The following is a 27,696-nucleotide window of genomic DNA, read 5'->3' on the forward strand; positions in this document are numbered from 1 at the left end:
TGAGGCTCTTCTCATCGGCTCCAAATCCACCCTCACCAAGTCACAACCCTCTCCCGCCCCTCCCATCATCATCAACGGCTTCCCGGTACCCTTTTCCCCCCACGTCAAGAGCCTCGGCGTCATTCTGGACAATACACTCTCATTTGCACCTCACATCCACAACATCACCCGGACTGCATTCTTCCACCTCCGCAACATCTCCAGAATTCGTCCAGCACTGTCCCAATCCAGCACAGAAATTCTGGTCCACTCATCCGTCACATCCCGTATCGATTACTGTAATGCTCTCCTCACTGGCCTCCCAACCAAACTCACCAACAAACTACAACTCATTCAGAACTCGGCCGCCTGGATCATCACCCGCATCAAGTCATCTGACCACATCACCCCCGTTCTTATCCAACTCCACTGGCTCCCAGTCCAATACCGTATCATCTATAAAAACTTCCTCCTCACCCACAAAGCCCTTCACAACCTAGCCCCCACCTACCTCTGTGACCTACTGAAAGAATACACCCCCTCCCGCACCCTCCGCTCAACCTCTGCTGGACTTCTTTTCACTCCCACCTCACACCTTAGCAGCATGGGTGCCCGAGCTTTCAGTTGTACGGCACCCAGACTCTGGAACTCCCTCCCCCCACACATAAGACAAATACACTCCATCACCACCTTCAAAACGCAACTCAAGACTCACCTGTTCAAACTTGCCCATTCACTTTGACCGGTCACCACACACTACCTCCCACCATACTGTTTTGTTATCTGTACTGTTGCTCCTTGATTGTCTAATTGTATGTATTGTGTATGTGTGTATGTATTAGAATTTCTACTGTATTATTATTGTATTTCCTTTATTGTATTGTTTTGTTTTTATTCTGTAAGGTGACCTTGGGTGACATGAAAGGCGCCGTTAAATAAAATGAATTATTATTATTATTCACTGAATTAATATTATGAAAGTAAAATATATATTTCTCGCTAGAAATGTATTTTTATGCAGAAACTAACTCAAAATATTGATTTTATTCACTTAAAAAATAACAAATGTCCGCCACTTTTTTTTTATTCAGTCCGCAAATGACGACGAAAAGCATTCTGGGAAATTTTTCTGGCCCTAGTTCAACTAGGGTGCATCCGAAAACCCTAGCTCTGAAGGGCCAGATTCATATCCACTACTCTCGTTTTCTTCACTACCCCTAGGTGAAAAGAGGAATTGGGACACCACTACCCTCACGGGAACGCGCAAAATTTAGGAGTAGGGCTGAAAACTAGGACTAGGGGGAGTATTGGGACTGGACCTTAAGAAGACTGTCTGCAAGTAGATCTGTTCTGGGTCTCTGGAAAGCGCCTAGAGACAACCTTTGTTGTATTAGACGCTGTATAAATACAATTGAATTGAATCTGGAGCAGACATGTCCGAACACGACTACTCTTTAACTGCTCTCCAGGAGGCGTGTGGGGAAAGCGATAAGAGGACATTGAGGTCGACGTAAACTCCTCTAAAAGAGGCAAACTTAATTTGAGTCATACGCCTAATAAAAGTCCAAATGCAAAGAAGATGAATTGGGGGAAACAGGACGGTGAGGAAGAGGAGGCGACCAGCGCTGCTATTCTCCATGCAGTTATGGCTCTGACTGAAAAAGTGGATGCGCAGACTGAACTGCTGAAAAGTCTCTTCGGTTGGGTGGGCTTGAGTCTTTTTCTAATGTTATATGGAAGTTTAATAGTAGTCTTCTTGAACATGAAGAATTTTGTAATAAAACTAAAAATCTGGTAAAAGAAATTGATGACTTGGAAATGTCACCTTTGATGAAATGGGAGTGGTTTAAATTTAAAATGAGGGAAATTGCCATTAGCACAAGTAAATGCATTTCTAAAGAGAAAAAACCAAAACAGCAAGGCATTATTAGTAGTATAAACTATTTGTGTCACAAATCAGATTTAACAGAAGAACAAGTCAAACTGCATGATCTACAAAACCAACTAGATAATCTTTATTTGGAAAAAGCGAAAGGGGCCTTTATTCACTCAAGAGCTCGTTGGCTAGAGGAAGGTGAAAAAAACACTTCTTTAGTCTGGAAAAACACGGACAGACAAAAAAGAAAAATCATAAGCTGTTGATTAAAAATACCAGCATTGATAACCAGAATCAAGTGAATGAGGAAATAAGAATGTTTTATAATAATTTGTATAAGTCAATATTTCAAGGGAGGATTGTGAACAGTTTTTTGAAAAAATAAGGGGTTGTGGAAAATAAATTGATGAGAGTTTTATGCAAAATATGGAGGATGACCTTAAAATTGAAGAACTGGATATAGCAATTAGACGAATGTCAAAAGGGAAGTCTCCAGGGCTTGACGGTCTAACTGTGGAATTGTATGTCTTTTTCTGGGAAGATATCAGAGAATTACTTTATAATGCATTTTTAGAATGTATTTCAACTGGACGGCTGTCTTCTACCATGAAACAGGGAATTATTACCCTAATCCCAAAGCCCAAGGGTAGACTTTTACTAGATAGTTGGAGGCCGATAACTTTGTTATGCGATGATTACAAATTGCTAGCACGTGTGTACTCCGATAAACTAGATATGGGTTTAACAAATTTAGTGGATGAGTGTCAATCAGCTTTTGTTAAGGGTAGAAACTTAACTAACCATACTACACTGATTCTTGATTTGTTAGACTACAGTGACTATATTGAAACTGACAGTTATGTGATGTTTCTTGATTTTTTCAAAGCGTTTGATAGTGTTGAACATTCTTTTTTGTTGAAAGCTCTGCACTTTTTGGGTTTTGGGATTAATTTCTGTAATATTGTTAGAATGCTATACACCGACATCAGCAGCTGTTTCTCTTAACCCTGGAATGATTCCTAGATCTGCAGTGTTGCGTGGTATTCGCCAAGGCAGCCCGATTTCACCAAAACTTTTTATACTGGCAACACAACTACTAACATTACTTATTAATAATTCTAAGGATATTCAAGGAGTCACAATCTTCAGCAAAGAATTTAGGATGAGTCATTTTGCAGATGATACGTCTATGTTTTTAAAAGATAAATCAATGGTGAATGAGGCTCTCAATACCATTTCAATCTTCTCCAAAGCATCCGGCTTATCTCTTAATATTAAGAATGCAAACTTCTCCCTATACATACAAGCTCTGAATCCTCTATTGATACAATTGAAGTCAAATCTGAAATTAAATATCTAGGATTAACAATATCTAAAAATGTAATTAGAAGAGAAGACACTAATATCTCCAGCCCTATATTAGATATGAAGAAATCACTCAGCCACTGGTTGACTAGAGCAGGGGACTAGAGCAACCTTTCTGACCTTGGGGCCCAATTTTTTCAGTACAGAGTGGCCCGGGGCCCGTTAAATATTAACACTGTATAGCAGGGGTATTCAACTAAAACTTTAAGAGGTCCATTTAGAGAAAATTTACTCAGAACATCCAGAACATCATAATAAATATATATATATATATATATATATATATATATATATATATATATATATATATATATATATATATATATATATATATATATTTATTTCAAGTAGCCTCATAGTTGTATCAACATCTGGATCTGACTGTTATATTAAAAAAGTACATATTTGCCACTTAACATGTGTAACTTGAATTACACATATTTTTTCTCTTAAAAATAAAATAGATTTTATTTTATTTTTCAAATGCTATCTTATCTTATTTCTTTACCAGCAGTTTGAATTTCCCCTTTTCTTTGTTAATTGTCTCAACACATTTTTATAATAAATGAATATAAACACATCTTAACAACTTAACAGTTTCTCTTTCTTCCCCTCTAATAATCTTATGCCCCCACTTTCTGTTGTTCAGTGAGAGAACTGAGCTCTAATTTCTCCTGCCAGAACTTAAATTTGGGCAGGATGGTGTCAGGATCTCATGCACATGTGAAGGTGCTCATTGGTGAACCTGGAACCATATTTAGTTTTAATTCTGTTCATTGTGGAGAAAGCTGCTTCACAGCTGTATCTGGACCCAAACATGGGCAGGATGTTTTAAGATGCTCAGCTTATTTTCTGTGACTTCAGTTCAGACTTGAGTGGATATGTTTGATGAAAAACTTTGTGTTTTGTTTCAGTGGCGTTTCACTTTTGCACTTTGAACGCCACGGTCTCTGAACGTATGAGACACTGATTTTGTCCCAGTGTGAAGACTGAACAAGGATGAATCTGTCCATTCCGGGTTGAACTTCCCTTTCCACCTGTTAGGCTTCTCCTCTCTGTATAGAGCCAAGCTAATTACCGTATTTTGACGACCATACGGGCGCCGTGTGGAAAGACGCACCCTCAGTTTTGTGTGTCATTTCTGTAAAACACGTGTGGAAAGGCCCCGTCAACACACACGGAGCGCCGCCTTACAACAACACACACAAGCATACAAGTGTGCATATTTAAAAATAGAGCGTGAACAAAACTTAGTTTGATTGTACTTTATTTAAGATATTACATTAATCAGTTGTCAGAGGACTCAGCGCGTCAGGTTTCATCCGAGCCTGATCAGCTGAGACGGGCAGGAGCCCGCAGCTCTCTGGCTGCGGAGCAGCCGAGTCTTCCCGATGCTTTTGAGAAACCCCGAACAGTCCAGTCCAGCAGACACGTCAGCCCACGCATCTACATGTACAATCCTTCAGCAGTAAACGACGGAGCGCGCAAGTCCGAGCGGCACCGACCTCCCCGGCCACGCCGTTGCGTCGGGATAAATGATCACGCCACGCTCGCTCGCTCTGGGCAATCGATCCCTGATCCTGGTGGATCTAAACCTACTCTGTACAAAATGAAGGATTTACTCTGTAAATATACACCATTTCTCTTACTATTACACGTAAAGCTAGCTGAGTGTCTTCTCCTCATTTGGTCGGGAGTTGCTATGCAGTCCCGCGGCCCTCGCGGCCCACACGTACAAAACTGAATTCTTTTTGCGGCCCACTAGGTGGCGCTCGCGGCCCAGGTGTGGGCCGCGGCCCTATGGTTAAGAATCACTGGACTAGAGACCTTACTATTTTTGCCAGAACCAATTTATCTAAAGCGGAAGGTATTTCCAAACTGATTTATCCTTGTCACTCATTATATATCTCCTCAAATAATGTTAATAAAGCCAACACAGTCATTTTCCAGTTCTTGTGGAGGAATAAAACACATTACATGAAAAGATCCCAGCTGGTTAAGGAGTATGTCAATGGTGGTATTAAAGTTCCAGAATTCCAATCTATGATCGGCACATTTAGAGTGAACTGGATAAAAGTCTGTCTGTCACAACCAAACTCCATGTGGTTTCACATCCAAAGATCTTTGTTTAAGAAGATAGGATGTCCAGATTTGGTTTTGAAATGTGATTTTGATGTGAACAGGATCCCCATTAAGTTGTCTAATTTTCACAAACAAACACTTTTGTAAAATGGTATTTGTCCACAACTTCTCTCCTCATAAGTCAACTTTATGGAACAATAGAGTACCGGTAATTACAATTGGTAGAAAATCAGTATTTAAATGTAATTGGTTTGATAAAGGCATTATATATGTAACTGACTTAATGGATAGTAAAGGGATTCTTTTATATTAGACAGATTTCCAAAAAATATATAATTTCAATTGTTCTCATAGAGAATTCAACTAAATATGTAGCGTTTTTCCTCTACCATTAATTCACCTAATTCAGAACTTTTTGGTGTATAATACAGCTTCAAATGTATTACCAAATCTATTAATGGAAGGATGTACTCTGACTGATAAAAAGTGTGGTACCAAGTTTATTTTTAATGTTTTTAAATCCAGATTGTTCCATGATTTTTGCAGAAGGATAATTCGACAGGATTCTTGCATGGTAAATATAAACACATTAAACAAAGCGCATTTCCAATTTATTAAATGGCCTATTTTGCCTAAAGTTAAAGAAGTACATTTTAAAATTATGAATAAGGTCTATTCTGTGGCAGAATTTCTTTAAAAAACGTTTTTTTAATTTGAGGTAGATCAATGTTCCTTCTGCAAAAAGGATGAAGAAACACTGGATCATTTGTTTTATGAATGCCCTTTGTCTCATTGTTTCTGGACAGACACACAATTGGATTTCTCTTAAAATTAAAAATGTTCCACCTTTTGAATTAAGCCATATTATTTTCTTCATGGGTGATTTGGAATTTTCTGTTTCTGATATTATTAATATAATTTTGTTAGTGGGTAAGTACCATATTAATTGTGCCAAATGGAGAAATTGTAAACCCTCCTTTTGGGGTTTTATTGATGATTTTAAGATTTTTTTCTCATGTCTCAAAAGAGTAGAAAACAAAAATGTAAGTAAAATAAGTTTAAACATTGCTCGTTATTTGTTATTCTAATTTAATATTTCATCTCCTTTTCTATGTTCCATTATGTGAATTTAAATGCTTAATTTATTTTGTTATTCATATGCACCTTTTAATTCTTAGAGCGCCTTGTTTTTTTGTTTTTTGTATTCCTTACAAGAATCCCCATTTTTTATTTTTATTTTCCTTTCTTTTCATATTGCATTTAAATTGATATTTGTCCATTATCCTCTTTGGGAGTTTGTATATTTTCAATAAAGTTTTGTTCCAAAAAGAGAAGAAAGAAAAAGCTACTGACAATGAACTAAAGTGTTTGGATGATCAGCAGCAACAGAAAGAGCGAGGAGGAGCGGGAACGTGGACCTGAACACTGACCTGCAGACCAGCGGAGGAAGAGTCCGCTTTGGTCCTGCTGCTGGACTCCTGGTCCTGGTTCTGACCCCGGTCCTGGTTCTGACCCCGGTCCTGGATCTGGTCCTGGATCTGGTCCTGGATCTGGTCCTGGATCTGGTCCTGGTTCTGGTCCTGGATCTGGTCCTGGTCCTGGATCTGGTCCTGGATCTGGTCCTGGATCTGGATCTGGTCCTGGATCTGGTACTGGATCTGGTCCTGGATCTGGTCCTGGTCCTGGTCCTGGATCTGGTCCTGGTCCTGGATCTGGTCCTGGATCTGGTCCTGGATCTGGTCCTGGATCTCGTCCTGGATCTGGTCCTGGATCTGGTCGTGGTCCTGTTCCTGGTCCTGGTCCTGGTTCTGGTTCCGGTCCATCTCCTCCAAACTCGATTCACTCTAGTGTCTAATAGAGTCCAACACAAACTCACCTCTTGGTAGCGACATTCATTTGTCAGAGAACCTCCCGCGGGGCTACTGCGCATGCTCCTGACTACTGTGGCATGCTGGGAAATGTGGTTTCCGTGTCACATTCGTCTAGCAACGCGCATCCTATTGGAGCAGCGGGATCACGTGACGACCGCGCCTCGATCCGCGGACCAAAATCTTCCTCCGCTCAGAAGAAACTAGTCCCGTTTTGCGGCCCCGATCACGGGACTCTTGGGGGGTTTTGAGCTCTGGACTTTTACTGATAAGGTGAGCAGGAATCAATCTTTTTGATCATACAGACTGTGTCGTCTCCAAAGGTGGGAGCGGGATGAAACGATAACGGGGTTCACCTTACGGCCTAAAACTCTCAGCTTGATCCAGCCTAGCGTTAGCCTAGCCGTTAGCCTAGCCGTTAGCCGCTAGTGCGAGTTGTGTCTTATATGTTTATTTTTATGGTACTATGGACCTCTTATATGTTTATTTTTATGGTACTATGGACCTCTTATATGTTTATTTTTATGGTACTATGGACCTCCTTATATGTTTATTTTTATGGTACTATGGACCTCCTTATATGTATATTTTTATGGTACTATGGACCTCTTCTTCACATTTCAGAAATAGAAATAAGGGACGCCCTGATTTCAGCAGCGCAGGAGCCAAAAAAAGCCCCAAAACTTCTCAACTGAATAAAAATGTGTTTATTTTATATGAAAAAACAAAATGCTTTTATTTAAAGTTAAAGTGCTTTAATAGCATTGAACTTGCATGACTGTACAGACAGACAACCATACTAGCAGCTGAAATATCCTCCTATGCTGCTTCTTGTATGTCCCAATCAGCCCAGATGTAGAATAAAGATACAGGTGAAGAATATGGTGTAAAAGTTTTTAATAATTTCAATAATTCAACTAGAATATGGTGTAAAGGTTAATTTATTTCAATAATTCAACTAGAATATGGTGTAAAAGTTAATTTATTTCTATAATTCAACTAGAATATGGTGTAAAAGTTAATCTATTTCAATAATTCAACTAGAATATGGTGTAAAAGTTAATTTATTTCTATAATTCAACTAGAATATTGCAAACCTTTTATTATTTTAATATTGTTGATTATGGCTTGAAGTTTGCACTTTGATATTTTCCCAGCAGGAAACACTTGTGTTTGGAGGAGATGGACCGGGACCAGATCCAGGACCAGATCCAGGACCAGATCCAGGACCAGATCCAGGACCAGATCCAGGACCAGGACCAGATCCAGGACCAGATCCAGGACCGGGGTCAGAACCAGGACCAGGAGTCCAGCAGCAGGACCAAAGCGGACTCTTCCTCCGCTGGTCTGCAGGTCAGTGTTCAGGTCCACGTTCCCGCTCCTCCTCGCTCTTTCTGTTGCTGCTGATCATCCAAACACTTAAGTTCATTGTCAGTAGCTTTTTCTTTCTTTTCTTTTTGGAACAAAACTTTATTGAAAATATACAAACTCTCAAAGAGGATAATGGACAAATATCAATTTAAATGCAATATGAAAAGAAAGGAAAATAAAATTAAAAAATGGGGATTCTTGTAAGGAATACAAAAAACAAAAAAACAAGTCGCTCTAAGAATTAAAAGGTGCATATGAATAACAAAATAAATTAAGAATTTAAATTCACATAATGGAGCATAGAAAAGGAGATTAAATATTAAATTAGAATAACAAATAACGAGCAATGTATAGACTTATTTTACTTGCATTTTTGTTTTCTACTCTTTTGAGACATGAGAAAAAAATCTTAAAATCATCAATAAAACCCAGAAAGGAGGGTTTACAATTTCTCCATTTGGCACAATTAATATGGTACTTACCCAGTAACAAAATTATATTAATAATATCAGAAACAGAAAATTCCAAATCACCCATGAAGAAAATAATATGGTTTAATTCAAAAGGTGGAACATTTTTAATTTTAAGAGAAAATCCAATTGTGTTTGTTTGTCCAGAAACAATGAGACAAAGGACATTCATAAAACAAATGATCCAGTGTTTCTTCATCCTTTTTGTAGAAGGAACATTGATCTACATCAAATTTAAATCTTTTTTTAAGAAATTTTGCCACAGAATAGACCTTATTCATAATTTTAAAATGTACTTCTTTAGCTTTAGGCAAAATGGGTCCGGGCCGGGCCAGGAGCATTTGGATGCAGTGTTTGGGCTGGATCTACTAAAGCATTGCATGTACAGGACTGTCTCTGAAAATTAGAATATTGTGATTTTCTGTAATGCAATTACAAAAACAAAAACGTCATACATTCTGGATTCATTACAAATCAACTGAAAAAGCCTTTTATTATTTTAATATTGCTGATTATGGCTTACAGCTTAAGAAAACTCAAATATCCTTTCTCAAAAGATTTGAATATTCTGGGAATCTTAATCTTAAACTGTAAGCCATAATCAGCAATATTAAAATCATAAAAGGCTTGCAATATTTCAGTTGATTTGTAATGAAGAATCCGGAATGTATGACATTTTTGTTTTTTTAATTGCATTACAGAAAACAAAGAACTTTATCACAATATTCCAGTTTTCTGAGACAGTCCTGTAGTGTGTGCAAACCTCATAGCACAGTAATGACACGCAAATACTGTAAATGTACAACCCGATTTATTCACAGATTTGCAATGAGGACTGTCTTTCAAATATGCAAAATAGCCCTTATTAGTTAATACGTTTGTCTCAAGGAATATGCAAGATATGGCCTTTACACACTATTTTGCACAATACTGGGAGGAAGAAAATGTAAATAGATTAAAATAGCATTTGCACTGTGATTTATCAAACCTGGAGATTACTTCTGTTTTTAGTACGTTTTAATCAAAGGTACAAAGTTAAAGAAATCAACATTTATTAAAAAAGGAATGGAATCACTTTCAACATTCAAAACATACTGTCCTGGCATCCGAGGAACACGATGCCATTGACGGGAAGCAAAACCGTGGTGATTTTACACACTCCACTGTTGCGACTTTTTCCTTTTTTCCAATATTTATTTCCAAAAAAGGGGCTTGCAAACATAAATCAATGCGGCTCCACAATTAGGGAAAAATCCAACGAAACGAAAACTATTTAGAAAAGTAACTAAAACAGCGTGAAATTGTCAAAATTGGCATTTAACCACAGCTGCCTCCTGTCTGACATTTCCGCCTGACTGACTCACACACACCCACACACCACACCGGTCCCAATAATGAGGGGTGTGTCCCGGCCCCACCCATCCAACAATTATTATTATTAAATAAAATAAATAAAATAAACTCAGGTACTGTTTAACATAAACTAATTACCAAGCCAAGATAATTCAAAGTAACAGATCAACTTCATAAACATCCTGAACTAAACTTTTTTCTAAACTAAGGATAAGAAATGAAGAAATTAACAACACATACTATTACTCAACAAAATACTCAAGCTCAATTGTGTATTTATGTTAAACCCCGCAAAATCATGGATGGATCATCCTGACAACGCTCTACAGACACGCCACGGATGCCCTCACCTTCACACACAAACAGTGCACTTGTCCGTCGCCAAGCACACAGACAGGCTGGAGTAAATATCTTATCTGCAGCAAAAACTAGAAATTGAAATTAAGAGCGATATGCTGCGTATTAATGAAGCCACTGTAGCGCTGTTGTTCGTAAACACGTATTACTTTTAATTAAAAGACACTCTTCCGAACTTTCCATATGCATTTTTTCAGCAGAAAAAAGCTACTTTCACATAGAACGCGGCACACCGCCGGGGTGGGCGCAGACTCGGCGCAGAGACGGCGCAGGTGGGAGCAGAGTCGGCGTCGAGTGGGCGCAGACTCGGAGCAGAGCAGCACGCATATTCGTTGCAAGTTGCTAGGCGACCGAAAAAAAGTTTGTCTGGCGCCGTTTTCCCACTCGTTTGGACGTACAGTAGCTACAGCTCAGTTTGCAAAATGCATCTGTCCCTGCTTCAAAGAAAAGCCCTGGCTTTAGTTCTTCTAAGGAGGAGGAGACGAGCAGCAGCAGCAAGGAGGGGATGGGTCCATGAAATCCTCATGAGAAGACAGGATTTGGGGGAATACAGGCTTGTTGGGGAGCTACAGCTCCATGATGGCCAGGTCCACTTCAGGCTGAATCATATTTTATTAAAAAACCTTTCTGAACTATGTTGTTGTTTTTTTAGCTCATGTCAGTCATCTAGATTTTTATACTGAGTGGACCTGTAGTGCTTCAGTTTGCAAAAGTATTGACACGTGGTCTTTTCATATTGATAAATGATTCAATTGATCCTGATATGAGGCATGGAAATGCTATATTTTATTTTAAATTAACATTTTATTGTTAAAAGAGCAAAAGAATATCACATTTCTACCACTTTTAAATAGTGGTGGGAAAAAAAATCCATCCATCCATCATCTATACCCACTTTATCCCTTGCGGGGTCACGGGGGTCTGCTGGAGCCTATCCCAGCTCATTTCATAACTTTATTTGCAAAAACATAAACAAGAGAACTATCCCTGAATTAATGCTGCAGTGTGCCTGTTTTGCACTGCACAAAGTTCAAAAAGAGAAAATAAAAGTGCAGTTGCGCCAACTTAATTTGCAATCTGTGTCTGAGTCTTAGAAAACTTTTACAAATGAAATAAAGTAGTATTTAACAGCTGACAAAGTTCGTTTTTTATCTAGTCTTGTTAACTCAGGCTAGACTCTTCTTCTGCGTGCATCAGTACGCAAAAACGGTACACAAAATCAAAACGTATACACAAGGCGCCATCTAGCGGTCATTTTGTAAAACCACAATCCTTGTGAAAAACGCAGTTATCTTATAGATTCACTCATGTGAGATGAATAAACAAAGTATGAAGGTTGATAAAATAAAATAAAATAAAATGAACTTAACCCATTGTTCAACTTTATGTGGGTTACACCTGCATTAGTGCTGCAGTGTGCCTGTTTTGCACTGCACAAAGTTCAAAAAGAGAAATTAAAAGTGCAGTTGTGTCAACTTAATTTGCAATCTGTGCAAAAAACTAAAACATAAACAAGTGAACTTTCCCTGCAACACAGAACTAGTGGCTGCAGTGTGCCTGTTTTGCCCTGCACATCTTTTCAAAACGGGGTTGCAGGCTGGAAACTGCCACCCTCAAATCATGCTCAATGTTGAGCTGGGATCTGTGCTTTGTTTTCAGAGAAGCTACAGCTGAAAAGCCTATCTCGCAGAGATATGAAGTTGCAAAGGGAAGAAGGATGTTAAGAGCTTTCTGTCCGATGAGGGGATATTCCCTTTCAACTCCAATCCAGAACTCACTAAGAGTGTGAGCTGTAAACCTCAGCCTCAGGGTGGAGTCAGAGGTCATGTCAATGAATTGGTCCTCTTCAGGTTGGCTCAAATCAGCAGGCACTGCAGATAGAATAAAAAAATTGGATTACTTTATTTTTCATTGCATAATAAACATGAAGAAATCTGTATATTTCAGTTAGTAAGTATATACAACATAAATCAAATATATGATTGATTATGATCAATAAAATCTTAAAATACCAACCTGCTGCACTGAATGGATCCATAATCCAGGCATACTGAGCACTGTTGTTCGGGAAGTATTTCTGAAACATTTCTCTCAGAGAAGAGATGTGCTGCTTTATACAGGGGATCACTGTGGTGGCTCCAGTGTGAATGGTTTCAGCAACTTCACTCAGGTTCTCAAAGACCTCTACATTTTGCTGATCGAGGCGTCTGCCCCATGCCTCGAGTTTTCGGGAGAACGCAGTGATCTTATCTGCCAGGTGAGGTAGGTGCTTGTCTTTGCCTTGTAGCTGAAGATTTAAGTCATTCAGCTTGCAAAAAACATCGCTGAGATAGGCCAGCTTCAACAGAAATTGTTCATCTCTGAATTGGCTTGCAGCCTCGGACATGCGCTCCTCCTCCAAAAAAAGCTGAATCTCCACTCTCAGCTCAAAGACGCGCGACAACACGTTGCCCCTGGAGAGCCACCTCGCTTCGCTGTGAAACAGCACGGATGTGTGATCAGCTCCCATCTCCTCGCAAAGTGCAGAGAGCAGTCGCGCTTTCAGGGGTCGGGTTTTAATGAAATTAACAATGCCCACAACCTCTGTTAAAACCTCGTTTAGTTCGGGGCTGAGCTGGTTCGACGCGAGCGCTTCCCTGTGAATGACACAGTGCGCATCTGGAGCAACCTTCTTTATCAGTGCCTGCAGTCCGTTTCTTTTCCCTGCCATGGTCTGTGCGCCATCAGAGCAAAAACCCACACAATTTTCCCATTTAAGACCGTGTTCTTTTAAAGGAGCTTGAGGCCGGATTGTGGCAGGATTTATGAAAAAAATCCGTATACATTTTAAGTTTTCTAGTAATAATGTCAGATGAAGCGTTCCAAACCTAAAAGAATGAGCCCTCTAGCGTATCTCTCCTTTGTCTTGAACAGGCTGTTGCTGCAAAATGTGCTGCAATTCGGTCCCGAGTTTCCCGCGCTGTCCTGTGGATGTGACGTCACATGACGCTGCATGTGCGTTCTCCCCGTTCTCCTGTGCCGGCTTCACTGTTGGCTGCAGTACCCCCAACGGCCGTCGTGGTGAAGGGTGGCGCTAGAGAGTTTCATTTCTTAAAAGGAGCCTCAAGCTCCTTTTAAAATAACTGTCCATGATCTTAAATAGCTCATCAGCTGTGGCTGTCTTTTTTACGTATTTGCAAAAGAGCAAATCCTCGCACATTGACTCGTTCACGAAGCGGACGTATGAAATAAACAAAGTGTCCTTATTGCTGTCGGTAGCCTCATCCACTTGCAATGCAAAACGAGTGTCTTTTATGTTTTGTATGAGTTGATCTTCAAGATCATCTGACATGTCACATATACGCCTCGCAATTGTGTCATTTGAAAGCGGGATAGTTTTCAATTTGGCTGCGCTTTTCTCATCCGTCATTGCTGTCACCATGTCAAGAGCAGCGGGCAAAATCAGCTCCTCAGCAGATGTATGTGGCTTTTTGCATTGGGCGATTCTGTATGCAACTCTGTATGAGGCCGTTTGTGCTTGACAGTTAACTGACGCAGCCTTTGCCATGCGTTGCTCCTGCTGTTGATATTCTGCCAGTTTTCTTTGAAAGAAATCCAGTGGTTTGGTAGCGTGACTGGGGTGTGTTGTCTCCAGGTGACTTCTTAATTTGTTTGGTCTCATGGTGTCTGCTGCTAACGGCTTCGGACACAGAACACACATTGGTCTCTCCTCTGCACCGACCACTGAAACCGTAAATCCGAGACCAAGATAGCTTTCGTCATATTTTCTTTTCGGTTGGATTTTTGGTTGACTTGGCCCTTCTGTCTTGTCTTGTGTGTGTGATGTTGCTGGCTCTTTTGTCTTCCGTGTCACAAATCTATCCATCTTGCTCACAGTTACCTGCTGCCTTGTTGTACTGCTACAATGTATCAGCTACAGTAATATCGGCCCGCTCCAATTAACATTCCGATGTCAATCATTGTATTTTTTTAGTTCCGGTACATTTTTCTCCAGTCTCCTAATGCTTTTTAATAATTTTAGCTATTAATTATTACTATGTTTGTGTGTGTGTGTGTGTGTGTGTGTGTGTGTTTGTGTGTGTTTTGTTTAGAATGAATTATCTTTATTGTCAATAGCATTTATAGTAAAATAGGCATGAAATTGAAAACTTCCTCCCGTTTGTCGCGCGGCTCGCGCCCCACCTTTCATGTCTCCATTCCCCACCAGTGGGGCGCGCCCCACACTTTGAGAAGCACTGGATTACAGGATATATACAGGTTCGCTGTTTCGCTCATGTGTTGAATCTCGCGGTGCAGCACACCCTGAAACTGCCAGCTCGACTGCTCGGGAGAATTAGGAGAATTTGCACGTTCTTCCATAGGAGCACCCCAGCAGCTGAGGCCCTGAAGAGGAATGAGAAGATGCTAAACCTTCCGCACCACAAGCTGATAGCTGATGTTGTTGTCCGCTGGAACAGCCTATGAGATGATCAGCCGCTTTCTGGAGCAACAGCCAGCTGTTACTGCTGCCCTCTTATCTCCAGAGGTAAGGTGTTTATTATATCTTGTTACTGAATTCTCTGGAAAATCTGTAGTGTGTGTGATGTGTTTGAAAATTTGTGAATGATATACAGGACTGTCTCAGAAAATTAGAATATTGTGATAAAGTTCTTTATTTTCTGTAATGCAATTTAAAAAAAAAAAAAAAAAAAAAAAAAAAAAAAAAAAAAAGTCATAAATTCTGGATTCATTACAAATCAACTGAAATATTGCAAGCCTTTTATTATTTTAATATTGCTGATTATGGCTTACACTTTAAGATTAAGATTCCCAGAATATTCAAATTTTTTAGAATTTTTAGGATATTTGAGTTTTCTTAAGCTGTAAGCCATGATCAGCAATATTAAAATAATAAAAGGCTTGCAATATTTCAGTTGATTTGTAATGAATCCAGAATGTATGACATTTTTGTTTTTGTAATTGCATTACAGAAAATCACAATATTCTAATTTTCTGAGACAGTCCTGTACAATATAAAAAATGGTGTTACATTAACATGATATAATTCTGATGGTATATTAATTTGTTAATATAATATATATTAACTTGGTTTTGATTAGCCTTCATTCTGTTCTTTTCTTTCTTTAAAAGGTCAGAAAGAATATCATTGACATCTCTGCCCTGACTGATGGAGACATCAGGAATGCAGAAGAGGTTGTGAAAGCTCTCCATCCCGTGCTGGTAGCAACAAAGAGCATGTGTGAGGAGAAAAGCCCAACCGTTTCTGACATCGCTTCTCTTCACGCTCAACTCCTGAGTGACACGCTCAGCACAATTGAGGATCCCCCTCTCATCAAAGACATAAAGCGTGCCATCCACGAGGACCTGTCAAAGCGCTACATGTCTGCAGAGGAGAAAAGCTTCCTCTATGTTGCATCAGCTCTTGACCCCAGGTTCAAGTCGATGCTCTTCTTGTCGCCCTCAGAAGTGCAGGAGACGTATGCCATGGTGGTGTCCAAGGCTGCTGCGCTGATGGTAATTAGAACTTATAAACACTGAACAGTTGTTAGGTCATTTGAATTCTAGTTGAATTTGTATCTTTAAAGTGTCAACCCTAACACTACTGGTAGATAAATGTCATCTGCACATACAACCATCTGCAATGATTTGGGAAATTTTAAAATTATTAGTGGCTGAAGATTTGATGTTGTGATGAACATGTTTTTATTAATAAAAATAATAATGAAGGTGTGCCAAATGCTCTCTTGTCTTACAGGAGGATGCAGACATGGGAATGAAGTCTGATGGTGATGTTGAGGAGGGAGGAAGCACTGAGGGGAGTGGTCCTACTGATCATGTCAGTGATGAGGACGGACCACCACACACACCAAAAAAAAAGGAGATCTGCACTTGCTAACCTCCTTGGACAAACATTCCAGCACGCTAGATCTGCCCCGACCCCATCGTCACCTAACTCCAGGGCTGAAAAGGAGGTCCAGCGATATCAAGATTCTCCACTTCTTCCACTGTCAGATGAACCGTTGTCTTGGTGGAAATCTGAGGCATGCAAGTACCCACACCTTGCCAAGCTGGCCCAGAGGTACTTGTGTCTCCCAGGCACTAGTGTGCCATCAGAAAGAATATTTTCTACAGCTGGTGACATAATCTCTGCTCAGAGGTGTGCTGTTACGTCTGAGCATGCGGATCAGTTAGTGTTCCTCAAGAAGAATATGCCTTGGTGTGTTCACTGCCCAGGTTAACATAAAGCGCTTTAATTTAAATTGTTACTGACGTTAGAGTGTAATATTATATTTCATGCACTTTAATTTGTCCACAAATGCGCTTTTTTGCATTGTTTTGTTTGTTACAAGTTTTGCTATTCAATAAATACATAACTACAGACGTTTTTTTATGGGTATTTTTTCTTTTTCAGTCACATATATCGTGATATATCGTTGATGAAATTTCTTACAATATATATCGAATATCGAAATATTGAAAATATTGTGATATTAGCGATATCATGGGCCACATATCGCCACAGTATCGAATCGTGAGTTACCCGTATCGTCCCACCCCTACTTTTAAACACACCAGGTATGTCCAAATTCTGAGAGATTTCTCTCCACTTGTGTCCCTTTTTGTTGATGTCCGATAGTCCTGCAGTATCGCATCCCACAGCTCCTCACACAGACTCACAGCCAAGATCATTCTTCCTTCCATCTTGATTGTCTCTGATCTACAAGCTGCAAGTTTTTTTTCTCCCTCCAACACCTTCTCACCTATTGGACACCGCCGAGATGCCGTCACAGGGCGCACAGTGAAATTTCAATTCGCAGCGGCAGCTTGCGCCGTCTTGCGCCCTTGCTGCCGCCGCAACCCGGCGGGATGCGCCCTGTTTCGTGTTGCCGACCTCGGCGCTAAGCCCTGCGCCTTTGCGCGGCGGCAGCACATACACAATGAATAGGAAAGCCGGCGACAGCTGCCGTTGGTGACACAGTTATCTGTATCAGGGTTCACTGGAGCAGGGAAACATCAAAAACATGCAGGACAGCGGGTCTCGAGGACCAGGAATGAGGACCACTGTTGTAGAACAGAGAAGATCAAGATGAAAGAAAGAATGATCTTGGTTATGAACTATAGAACTATATGGTTATGAAAAGACCACGTGTCAATACTTTTGCAAACTGAAGCACTACATGTCCACTCAGTATAAAAATCTAGATGACTGACATGAGCTAAAAAACAACAACATAGTTCAAAAAGGTTTTTTTAATAAAATATGATTCAGCCTGAAGTAGACCTGGCCATCTGTAGCTCCCGAACGAGTCTGTATTCTCCCAAATCCTGTCTTCGCATGAGGATTTCATGGACCCATCCCCTCCTTGCTGCTGCTGCTGCTCGTCTTCTCCTCCTCCTCAGAAGAAGAACTAAAGCCATGGCTTTTCTTTGAAGCAGGGACAGATGCATTTTTCAAACCGAGCTGTAGCTACTGTACGTCCAAACGAATGGGAAAACGGCGCCAGACCGGAAAAACTTTTTTTCGGTCGCCAAGCAACTTGCAACAAATATGTACGAGATACGCGCAGGCGCGCCCTGCAGAAAACACAAACATGTGACCTTCCCAAGAGACTTTTAAACTTGTCTACATCCGAATATATAATATAGATGTAGAATGTAGGCAGAGCATTAGTGAATGGGATTCAAATTCAAAAGTATTTTTATTCATGTAATGAGAGAGCCTCTGAATAAACATTTCCATTTGGAGATTAATAACTTTATTCTTATGTGAATGTATTGAATGCAACACAATACTTTTAATGGTCAAGGAATGAACAATAATAATAACTTAAAGGAGCTTGAGGCAGGATTTATGAAAAAAATGTGTATACGTTTTAAGTTTTCTAGTAATAATGTCAGATGAAGCGTTCCAAACCAAAGCGAATGAGCCCTCTAGTGCAGTGATTCTTAACCATAGGGCCGCGGCCCACACTTGGGCCGCGAGCGCCATCTAGTGGGCCGCCAAAAAAAATTCTGTTTTGTACTTGTGGGCCGCGAGGGCCGCGGGACTGCATAGCAACTCCCAACCAAATGAGGAGAAGACACTCAGGTAGCTGTACGTGTAATAGTAAGAGAAATGGTGTGTCTTTACAGAGAAAATCCTTCATTTTGCACAGAGTAGGTTTAGATCCGCCAGGATTAGGGATCGATTACTTGGGTCTGCGCCCAGAGCAAGCGAGCGCGGCGTGCTCATTTATCCCGGCGCGTCCCCGCGGCCGGGGAGGTCGGCTGAGGCTGCCGCTCGGGCGGTGAGCTCCGTCGTTACTGCTGAAGGATGGTAGATGTAGATGCGTGGGCTGTCGTGTCTGCTGGACTGGACTGTTCGGGCTTTCGAAAAAGCATCGGAAAGTAACTGCTGCAGCGCCCCCAGAGAGCTGCGGTGCGGGCTGTGCCCGTCGCAGCTGATCAGGCTCGGATGAACCCGACACACTGAGTCCTGACAACTTATTAATGTAAATAACTTAAAGTAAAATCAAACTAAGTTTTGTCCTCGCTGTATTTTTAAATATGCAACCCGGAATGGACAAATTCATCCTGTTCAGTCTTCCCACTGGGACAAAACCAGTGTCTCATACGTTCAGAGACCGTGGCGTTCAAAGTGCGAAAGTGAAACTGAAACAAAACACAAAGTTTTTCATCAAACATATCCACTCAAGTCTGAACTGAAGTCACAGAAAAATAAACTGACCATCTTAAAACATCCTGCCCATGTCTGGGTCCAGATACAGCTGTGAAGCAGCTTTCTCCACAATGAACATAATTAAAACTAAATATCGTTTCAGGCTCATCAATGAGCACCTCCACATGCATATGAGAACCTGACACCATCCAGCCCAGATTTAAAGTCCTGACAGGAGAAATTAGAGCTCAGTTCTCTCACTGAACAACAGAAAGTGGGGGCATAAGATTATAAGAGGGGAAGAAAGAAAAACTGCAAAACTGTTAAATTGTTAAGATGTGTTTATATTAATTTAGTATAAAAATGTGTTGAGACAATTAACAAAGAAAAGGGGAAATTCAAACTGCTGGTAGAGAAATAAAATAAGATAGCATTTGAAAAATAAAATAAAATCTACTTTATTTTTAAGAGAAAAAAATATGTTTAATTCAAGTTAAACATGTTAATTGGCAAATATGTACTTTTTTTAATATAACAGTCAGATGCAGATGTTGATACAACTATGAGGCTACTTGAATATATATATACACACACACACACACACACACACACACACACACACACACACACACACACACACACATATGTATATATATATATATATATATATTATGATGTTCTGGACCTTCGCTTGAGTAAATTTTCTCCAAATGGACCTCTTAAAGTTTTAGTTGAATACCCCTGCTATACAGTGTTTATATTTAATGGGCCCCGGGCCACTCTGTACTGAAAAAATTGGGCCCCAAGGTCAGAAAGGTTAAGAACCCCTGCTCTAGTGTATCTCTCTGTTGCCTTGAACAGGCTGTGTGCTGCAAAATGTGCTGCAGTGCTGGGGCCGAGTTTCCCACGCTGTCCTGTGGATGTGACGTCACGTGACGCTGCATGCACATTCTCCCCGTTCTCCCGTGCCGGCTTCACTGTTGGCTGCAGTACCCCCGACGGCCGTCGTGGTGAAGGGTGGCGCTCGAGAGTCTCATTTCTTAAAAGGAGCCGCATGCTCCTTTAAGGCTGAGTTATGGTTCTGTGTCAAAATGACGCCGTGCCTTAGGCGTGTGGTACGCGTCGACGTGTACCACACGCCGTCAGTGACGGCCGTCACTGACGTGCACCTCCCACAAATTGTAACTACGCGTCGAGGCAATGCAGACCGAGAGGGCTGTGATTGGTTCGCTTGGTAGCAACGCATTTCTGGTTTCCGGTTTGAAGCAGTCGTGAACTTTCAGCGCTCTTTTCTTTGTGTATATGTGATTTTTTTATTTTTTTTTTAGTTATATATATAGTTGTCCTTATCTCTTTCATTCACTGTGACCGGAAAAGTCCGATAAACCATTCAGGAAAAGATCGCGAACTAGCGGTTGCGGGCGGTACGGCACCACGGCGAAATGGAGTGACAGAGAAGAAGCTTGAAATGGTGGTTGTTGGTGTCGGTAGAAGTATGTTCCCTTCGTGGCACCTTTCTCGTTGGTAACAGCCAATGGTGCCAGGCCACACAAGGCAGCTCCACTATTCAACATGTTCCCAGATTTTCTGGGATGCACATCTTATCCATTGAGATCTATTGTGTTCTTGCTGACTTCGCTCATGATGGTGCCACAAGATTGACAGCAGAATTGAATAGATGTTGAATATTGCAATTATTTTTTGGTGTATGTGAAATCAGTTGTGTGTAGAGCAAATTATTTTGTGTAAGCTTTAGAAACGCATTAGTTTATGTTTGCATAATTTCCACGGTTCAACTGTAGATCAACTCAACTTGTATTTCTTATGACAGTTTTTTTTTATTGAGGACATCACAGTTGTCATATAGTGCACCTGAAGTTCTTGGGGATTTTTTTAGGCACTTGTGGACTAATCTATCTAATGTAATTACCGTGGCTGACATTTATTGTTGTTTCTGTGTTGTTGTTTCTGTTGCAGTTTCACTAAAGTACTTAATATAGATATCTAAAGTATCGTTGTTGCGTCAGGGTCTTTATTGGAGTATGTTTAGCTCGCTGTCTACACTGTGTACCGCACACACAAGGTCAGGGCAGAAGAAGTGCTGACTGATGACGTTTTGAGTTTGTACAGAAAGCATTAAACACACCATCAGTCATCTCAAGGAATTTCTATAAAAAAATTATGATTTTGTTCTGAGGGTGGGTAGCTTTACCCCTTCACACTTCTGTTTTGACATATTGAGATGTTTTATGTGAATATTTCTGGCTGTCAAGAGCCATTGATAACAGAACATGCTTAACATAGCACTCAGACATACAACTCTTCATTGTTTCACTGCGATCATGACAGACAGCACTTGACTTGAACTGAAAAAGGATTTGTCAGGTCAACCAACAACAGGATCTAAGTCTTTTTCTCTTTCCTTACAGAAACATAAAGCCAAAGAGGGAAACACAAGTTACTGCTGTGATAGGAGGGATAAAGTCCTCACCCCTTCACCAGGTGTGAAGGTCCAAAAGAGGATTCATACTGAAGAGAAGCTGTACACCTGTGATCAGTGTGGGACATCTTTTACCGAACAAGGTCATCTAAGGCGTCATCAGCGTATTCACACTGGAGAAAAGCCGTACAAATGTGATCAGTGTGGGACAGCTTTTACCCGACAAGATCATCTAAGGCGTCATCAGCGTATTCACACTGGGGATAAGCCTTACAGATGTGATCAGCATGGGGCAGCTTTTACCGAACAAGGTCATCTAAGGAGTCATCAGCGTATTCACACTGGAAAAAAGCTGTACAAATGTGATCAGTGTGGGGCAGCTTTTACCCGACAAGATCATCTAAGGCGTCATCAGCGTATTCACACTGGAGAAAAGCCGTACAAATGTGATCAGTGTGGGGCAGCTTTTACCAATCAAGGTAGTCTAAGGAGTCATCAGCGTATTCACACTGGAGAAAAGCCGTACAAATGTGATCAGTGTGGGGCAGCTTTTACCATGTCAGGTCATCTAAGGAGCCATCAGCGTATTCACACTGGAGAAAAGCCTTACAGATGTGATCAGTGTGGGGCAGCTTTTACCCAACGATGTCATCTAAGGAGTCATCAGCGTATTCACACTGGGGATAAGCCTTACAGATGTGATCAGTGTGGGGCAGCTTTTACTGAACAAGGTAGTCTAAGGAGTCATCAGCGTATTCACACTGGGGATAAGCCTTACAGATGTGATCAGTGTGAGGCTGCTTTTACCGAACAAGGTAGTCTAAGGTGTCATCAGCGTGTTCACACTGGGGATAGGCCTTACAGATGTGATCAGTGTGGGGCAGCTTTTACCCGACAAGGTCATCTAAGGAGTCATCAGCATATTCACACTGGATTTAAGCCTTACAGATGTGATCAGTGTGGGGCAGCTTTTACCGACCAAGGTAGTCTAAAGCGTCATCAGCGTATTCACACTGGAGATAAGCCTTACAGATGTGATCAGTGTGGGGCAGCTTTTACCCAACAAGGTCACCTAAGGCGTCATCAGCGTATTCACACTGGATAAAAAATTGTCCGTGATCAGTGTGGGGCAGCTTTTACTTGGAGAGCTCAGTTAAAGGTGCCAATTTAGACATGTTATGTTGTTCTGAGAAAAAAAGAAATCTGGAGTTTTGTATTCAGTTTCAACTGAAAAATGTGTTTAAATTTGATTTTTCACCAGTTTATGTCCCATTGACCCATTGTTCCATCATTTAAATAAAAAGGTTCTTTGTTTGCCTGCTGGATTTCAGTTTCCTGCTCACTGCAAACTCACAACAAGAAATAAGTGTCAGAATATTAGAAAAGAGTCACACAGTAGTGCATTTTTCATGTGGTTTTTACGACCATATTTACTATTCGTGCTGGATTTAAATTACCTCTGGACTTGCAATAATTCTAAAATGACACCATGACATCTGTTTTTCGTTCAGCTGATTCACACTAGATAAGTCTGTGTTGTACTGCCCTCATTCTGTTGAACAATTCCCTTTATTTAACACTACATTTTAATATTGAGTCAAAAGCAACTGAGCAGACACTTAAGCATTAGATTTCAGTGACTACCGTGTCACAATCTGAAAAGGGACCAAATTAAGAAACAAGCGTTATTGGCATACAGTATGTTCTAAGTTGCTATGCTAACGGTAAACTTGATGGTAAATGTAATCAGAGCTTCCTATGAAGCCCTATATGTTTTGCTCTGCTTTGACTTTGAAGAAAGATTAAAAAAAAGCAGTTTTTTTTGTGGGTTTTTTTTTTTTTACTGCATGATGCGGCCACATGTGTCCTCTCGTTATTCTGCTGATCTGGATTTCTTCAAAGACCCCGCGTGAAGCTTGATGTTGGTTAGTTTCTGTATGATTATCATCTAAAAATATCAGATCACTACACTATATGGTGTGCATATAGACTAATGTGGTGTTCATCTGACATGTACATAACATGTAGATATGAAGATATGTGAATGATGTATGCAGATATGAGTATGTATGCACAATTTAAATGTAGCATGAGACATGAGTATGCGGGCATGACTGTGGTGTGACAGAGAATCATTTAATAAGGTCACTCGCATATCAGAAAATATATTTTCCCTCATTCCATTCCACCCTTTCGATCATTATACTATCGCTCAAAAGAATAGACTAATCACACTGCAACAATCACACCAGAATATCTGCAAATGGAAAATCATCAGTCTTCTCCACGGGGGGTTCAACAGGTAACTTCTTATGGTAAACTTTAGTCAGGGACATTTCAATCAAGCAGTGGAAGACAGGAATAGTGACATGTATGTTTTCCAATGTCCAAACCAAAAGAATCAACTTAAACCAAGTTTATTTATACAGCATATTTTAGCATCAAAGCAGTTCAAGGTGCTTTCCAGAATAAAGAAAATATAGTGGCAGAGTAAAGAAAAGACTTAAACTAGAGTCACAATGTCATTGTCAATATGATACCCTGACTCTCGTGGGGGCGGGAGCGCCTACCCGCGTTGGCGGCCGGGGCGGCTCTGTCTCTCCGGGCAGGCTGGCCTCTCGCCGGGTGGGGGTTGTTGGCCTGGGGGGTGAGGGCCTCCTGGCCGCATGTCCAGCCCGGGCCGGGTGGTTGGGGTTCGCCTGGGTCTGGGGCCCTCCGTTGTTGGGTTGGGTTCCGGGTTCTTCCTTTTGCACCCTCCCTCCTCCACTATAGATACAGTTCAGGTGATAGGACTATTACACACACATTGCCACAAAGACACATACACACGCACACACATAGCCACACAAACATATACACACACATAGCCACACAGACACACAGACACACACACACACACACACACACACACACACACACACACACACATAGACATTTACATCAGCCCGTTCACCTGCATGCTTGCTCTGTAGTTTTGGGGGTTAGTTAATCGCAGTAGCCTAGCCTAGCTGTGATTGGGTCACAGGACCTGGGACGGTTGCTGCTCGTGTGTCTACCGGTTCCGTGCTTGTTTCATGTCTGTTTTGTTTTTTTGCAGATTTCCAGTGCTCGATGTGCGCCTCATCATATATATAATCATATATATTTTGTATTAACAATGCACACATATATGCCTTAGGTTCTTACCAGCATGATATTAACCATTAATATGTGTGCAGAAAAAAAAAGCATTTATTTGCCCCTCTAGGGCACATATAAATTACTGCATTTAAATGCATTAATTTGCCCTCTAGTGGACATATAAAATACTGCATTGAAATTACTTATTTGCCCTCTAGTGGTCACGTAAATTACTGCATTTAAATGCATCTATTTGCCCTCTAGTGGACATATTAATTACTACATTAAAATGACATATTTGCCCTCTACTGGACATATTAGTTACTTAATTTAAATGCATTTATTTGCCATCTAGATGACTTATTAATTACTGCATTTAAAGAGCATATTGCAGGTTATAATTTTTTCAAAAATTATACCTGACCTTATGTAAAAATGACTATGTGAGAAGTTAATGTAGGATTTAATATGTTTTACAAGACATAAGGGCACGTATTCAGAGGAAAAAGTGGCTGATTTTAGCCAAGCTCCTACAAACGCTTTTTTTTTTGAAAACCGCGTCATATGATGCAGCACTGGGGAGACGTCTCCACAGCTCTGCCCCAGCTCTGCCCCATCTGACTGTGCAGACCCCGTACACACGTAGCCGGGTATCTGCTAAACTGAAGATATTGTCCTACGTTTGGACCTCATCCACATGAAAATGCAAATAAACAAATGTTTAAAAAAAACTCATTATGCTCCAAAACAACAACAAATCTGCTCTGAGTCTGACGTGTAACGTGCGACCCAGAACTACAGATGATCCACCATCTGTTCTCCAAGCTATTTATTAAATAAATGGTCTCTGCTCTGGACAGCCGCTTACTGCGTTACACCGACGCAGAGCCTACGCCGTAGGGTACGCGGCGACGCGCAGCAGGGCTGCAGCCCGGCTGCGTCGATTTAACACGGCAGCTCTGTGGCGGGACACGGGGGGACTCGAGCTCGTTACCCGAGAAGGAGACGCCGCTCCCGGGAAAACTGCGCCGCAGAGGCGGCCTGAAGGCTGGAAGACCAGATGATCTACAGGTTTGGAATGCTTATGAATGTGGTTTTTTTTAACAACGATGTAATGTGGATACACATTATTTTATAAACGAAGGGGGGGAAATATTCCGTTTTAAAAATACCCGGCTATTTCGGATGCATTTAATCAGAAAAAAGAGAAGATAATAAGCCTGTTTTCTGTTTAGAAAGTACAAACGTAGACAGATTACAAGTACTCACCCATTTTTAAGGAGTTTCGGAGTTTCTTTCAGGAGCACGGGCGGGTGGTGCTGCAGTGAATAAAGGCGGATTTATGGTTCCGGTTGAAGTCGATGGCGTAGCCTAAGGTGTAGGGTACGCGTCGCACGCAGCGTTCGGTGCGTCGCTGCGTAACCTACGCCGTAGGGTCTGCGTTGGTGTAACGCAGACCCATAAATCAGCCTTTTAAAAAGCGAGTTTCAGCTGTCAATCAAAAGAACGTGGGGGGCCTAACGGGTTGGTAATTATAAGGCTGTGGCCCGTCATATTGGTGTGAATACACATTCACAACCTCTTCAGTGTCACAACTAACATTAAGATCCATTATTTTTCCTATTGTTGAATTCACCGCGCTCCCTGGTGTCACGTCACTTCCGGTTCAACTTTTTCAGATGCGGAAGTAAAATACTCTCACAAAAACAACTCCGGAGGTCACTGTAGTATATATTTATGCGTATTTCAATGAAAATTCAGTTCCTACATTATTTTCCTACACATGGATTCACAGGGGTCTCCAACCTGCAATATGCTCTTTAAATGCATTTATTTGCCCTCTAGTGGACATTTAAATTACTGCATTTAAAAACATGTATTTGCCCTCAAGTGGACATATAAGTTACTGCATTTACATGCACTTATTTGTCCTCTAGTGGTCACGTAGATTATTGCATTTAAATGCATTTCTTTGCCCTCTAGTGGACATATTAATTACTGCATTTAAATGCACTCATTTGTCCTCTAGTGGACATTTAAATTACTGAATTTAAATGCATTTATTTGCCCTCTAGTGGACATAGAAATTACTGCATTTAAATGCATTTAAATGCATTTATTTGCCCTCTAGTGGACACATTATTGCTGCATTAAAATTACTTATTTGCCCTCTAGTGGACATATAAGTTACTGCATTTACATGCACTTATTTGTCCTCTAGTGGTCACGTAAATTACTGCATTTAAATGCATTTCTTTGCCCTCTAGTGAACATATCAATTACTGCATTTAAATGCATTTATTTGCCCTCAAGTGGACATATTAATTACTGCATTTAAATGCATTTATTTGCCCTCTAGTGGACATATCAATTACTGCATTTAAATGCATTTATTTGCCCTCAATTGGACATATCGATTACTGCATTTAAATGCATTCATGTGCATTCTAGTGGAAATATAAGTTACTGCATTACAATTATTTTGTTTGCCCTGTAGTGGATACATAAATTACTGCATTTACATGCACTTATTTGTCCTCTAGTGGTCACGTAAATTACTGCATGTAAAAGCATTTCTTTGCCCTCTAGTGGACATTTGAATTACTGCATTTAAATGCATTTAAATGTATTTATTTGCCCTCTAGTGGTCACGTAAATTACTGCATGTAAATGCATTTATTTGCCCTTTAGTGGACATTTGAATTACTGATTTTAAATGCATTTATTTGCCCTCTAGTCGACATATTAATTACAGC

The 27,696-nt window shown here is 40.6% G+C and overlaps 1 protein-coding gene across 1 annotated transcript in view; it reads left to right on the forward strand.

Moving 5' to 3' along the window:
• The window catches only part of LOC133422531 (zinc finger protein 501-like), a 39,366-nt gene extending 16,264 nt beyond the window's left edge, over nt 1–23,102 (forward strand). Inside the window, exons 2-3 of the mRNA XM_061712555.1 lie at nt 8,392–8,523; nt 21,810–23,102. Of these exons, the coding sequence (XP_061568539.1) occupies nt 8,392–8,523; nt 21,810–22,925 (1,248 nt within the window). The 3' untranslated portion in view covers nt 22,926–23,102. The remainder of the gene's footprint in view (nt 1–8,391; nt 8,524–21,809) is intronic.
• Nucleotides 23,103–27,696: the final 4,594 nt, after the last annotated feature.

Source organism: Cololabis saira, chromosome 21 (assembly GCF_033807715.1).
Source record: "Cololabis saira isolate AMF1-May2022 chromosome 21, fColSai1.1, whole genome shotgun sequence".
In the NCBI taxonomy this organism is placed as follows: Eukaryota; Metazoa; Chordata; class Actinopteri; order Beloniformes; family Belonidae; genus Cololabis; species Cololabis saira.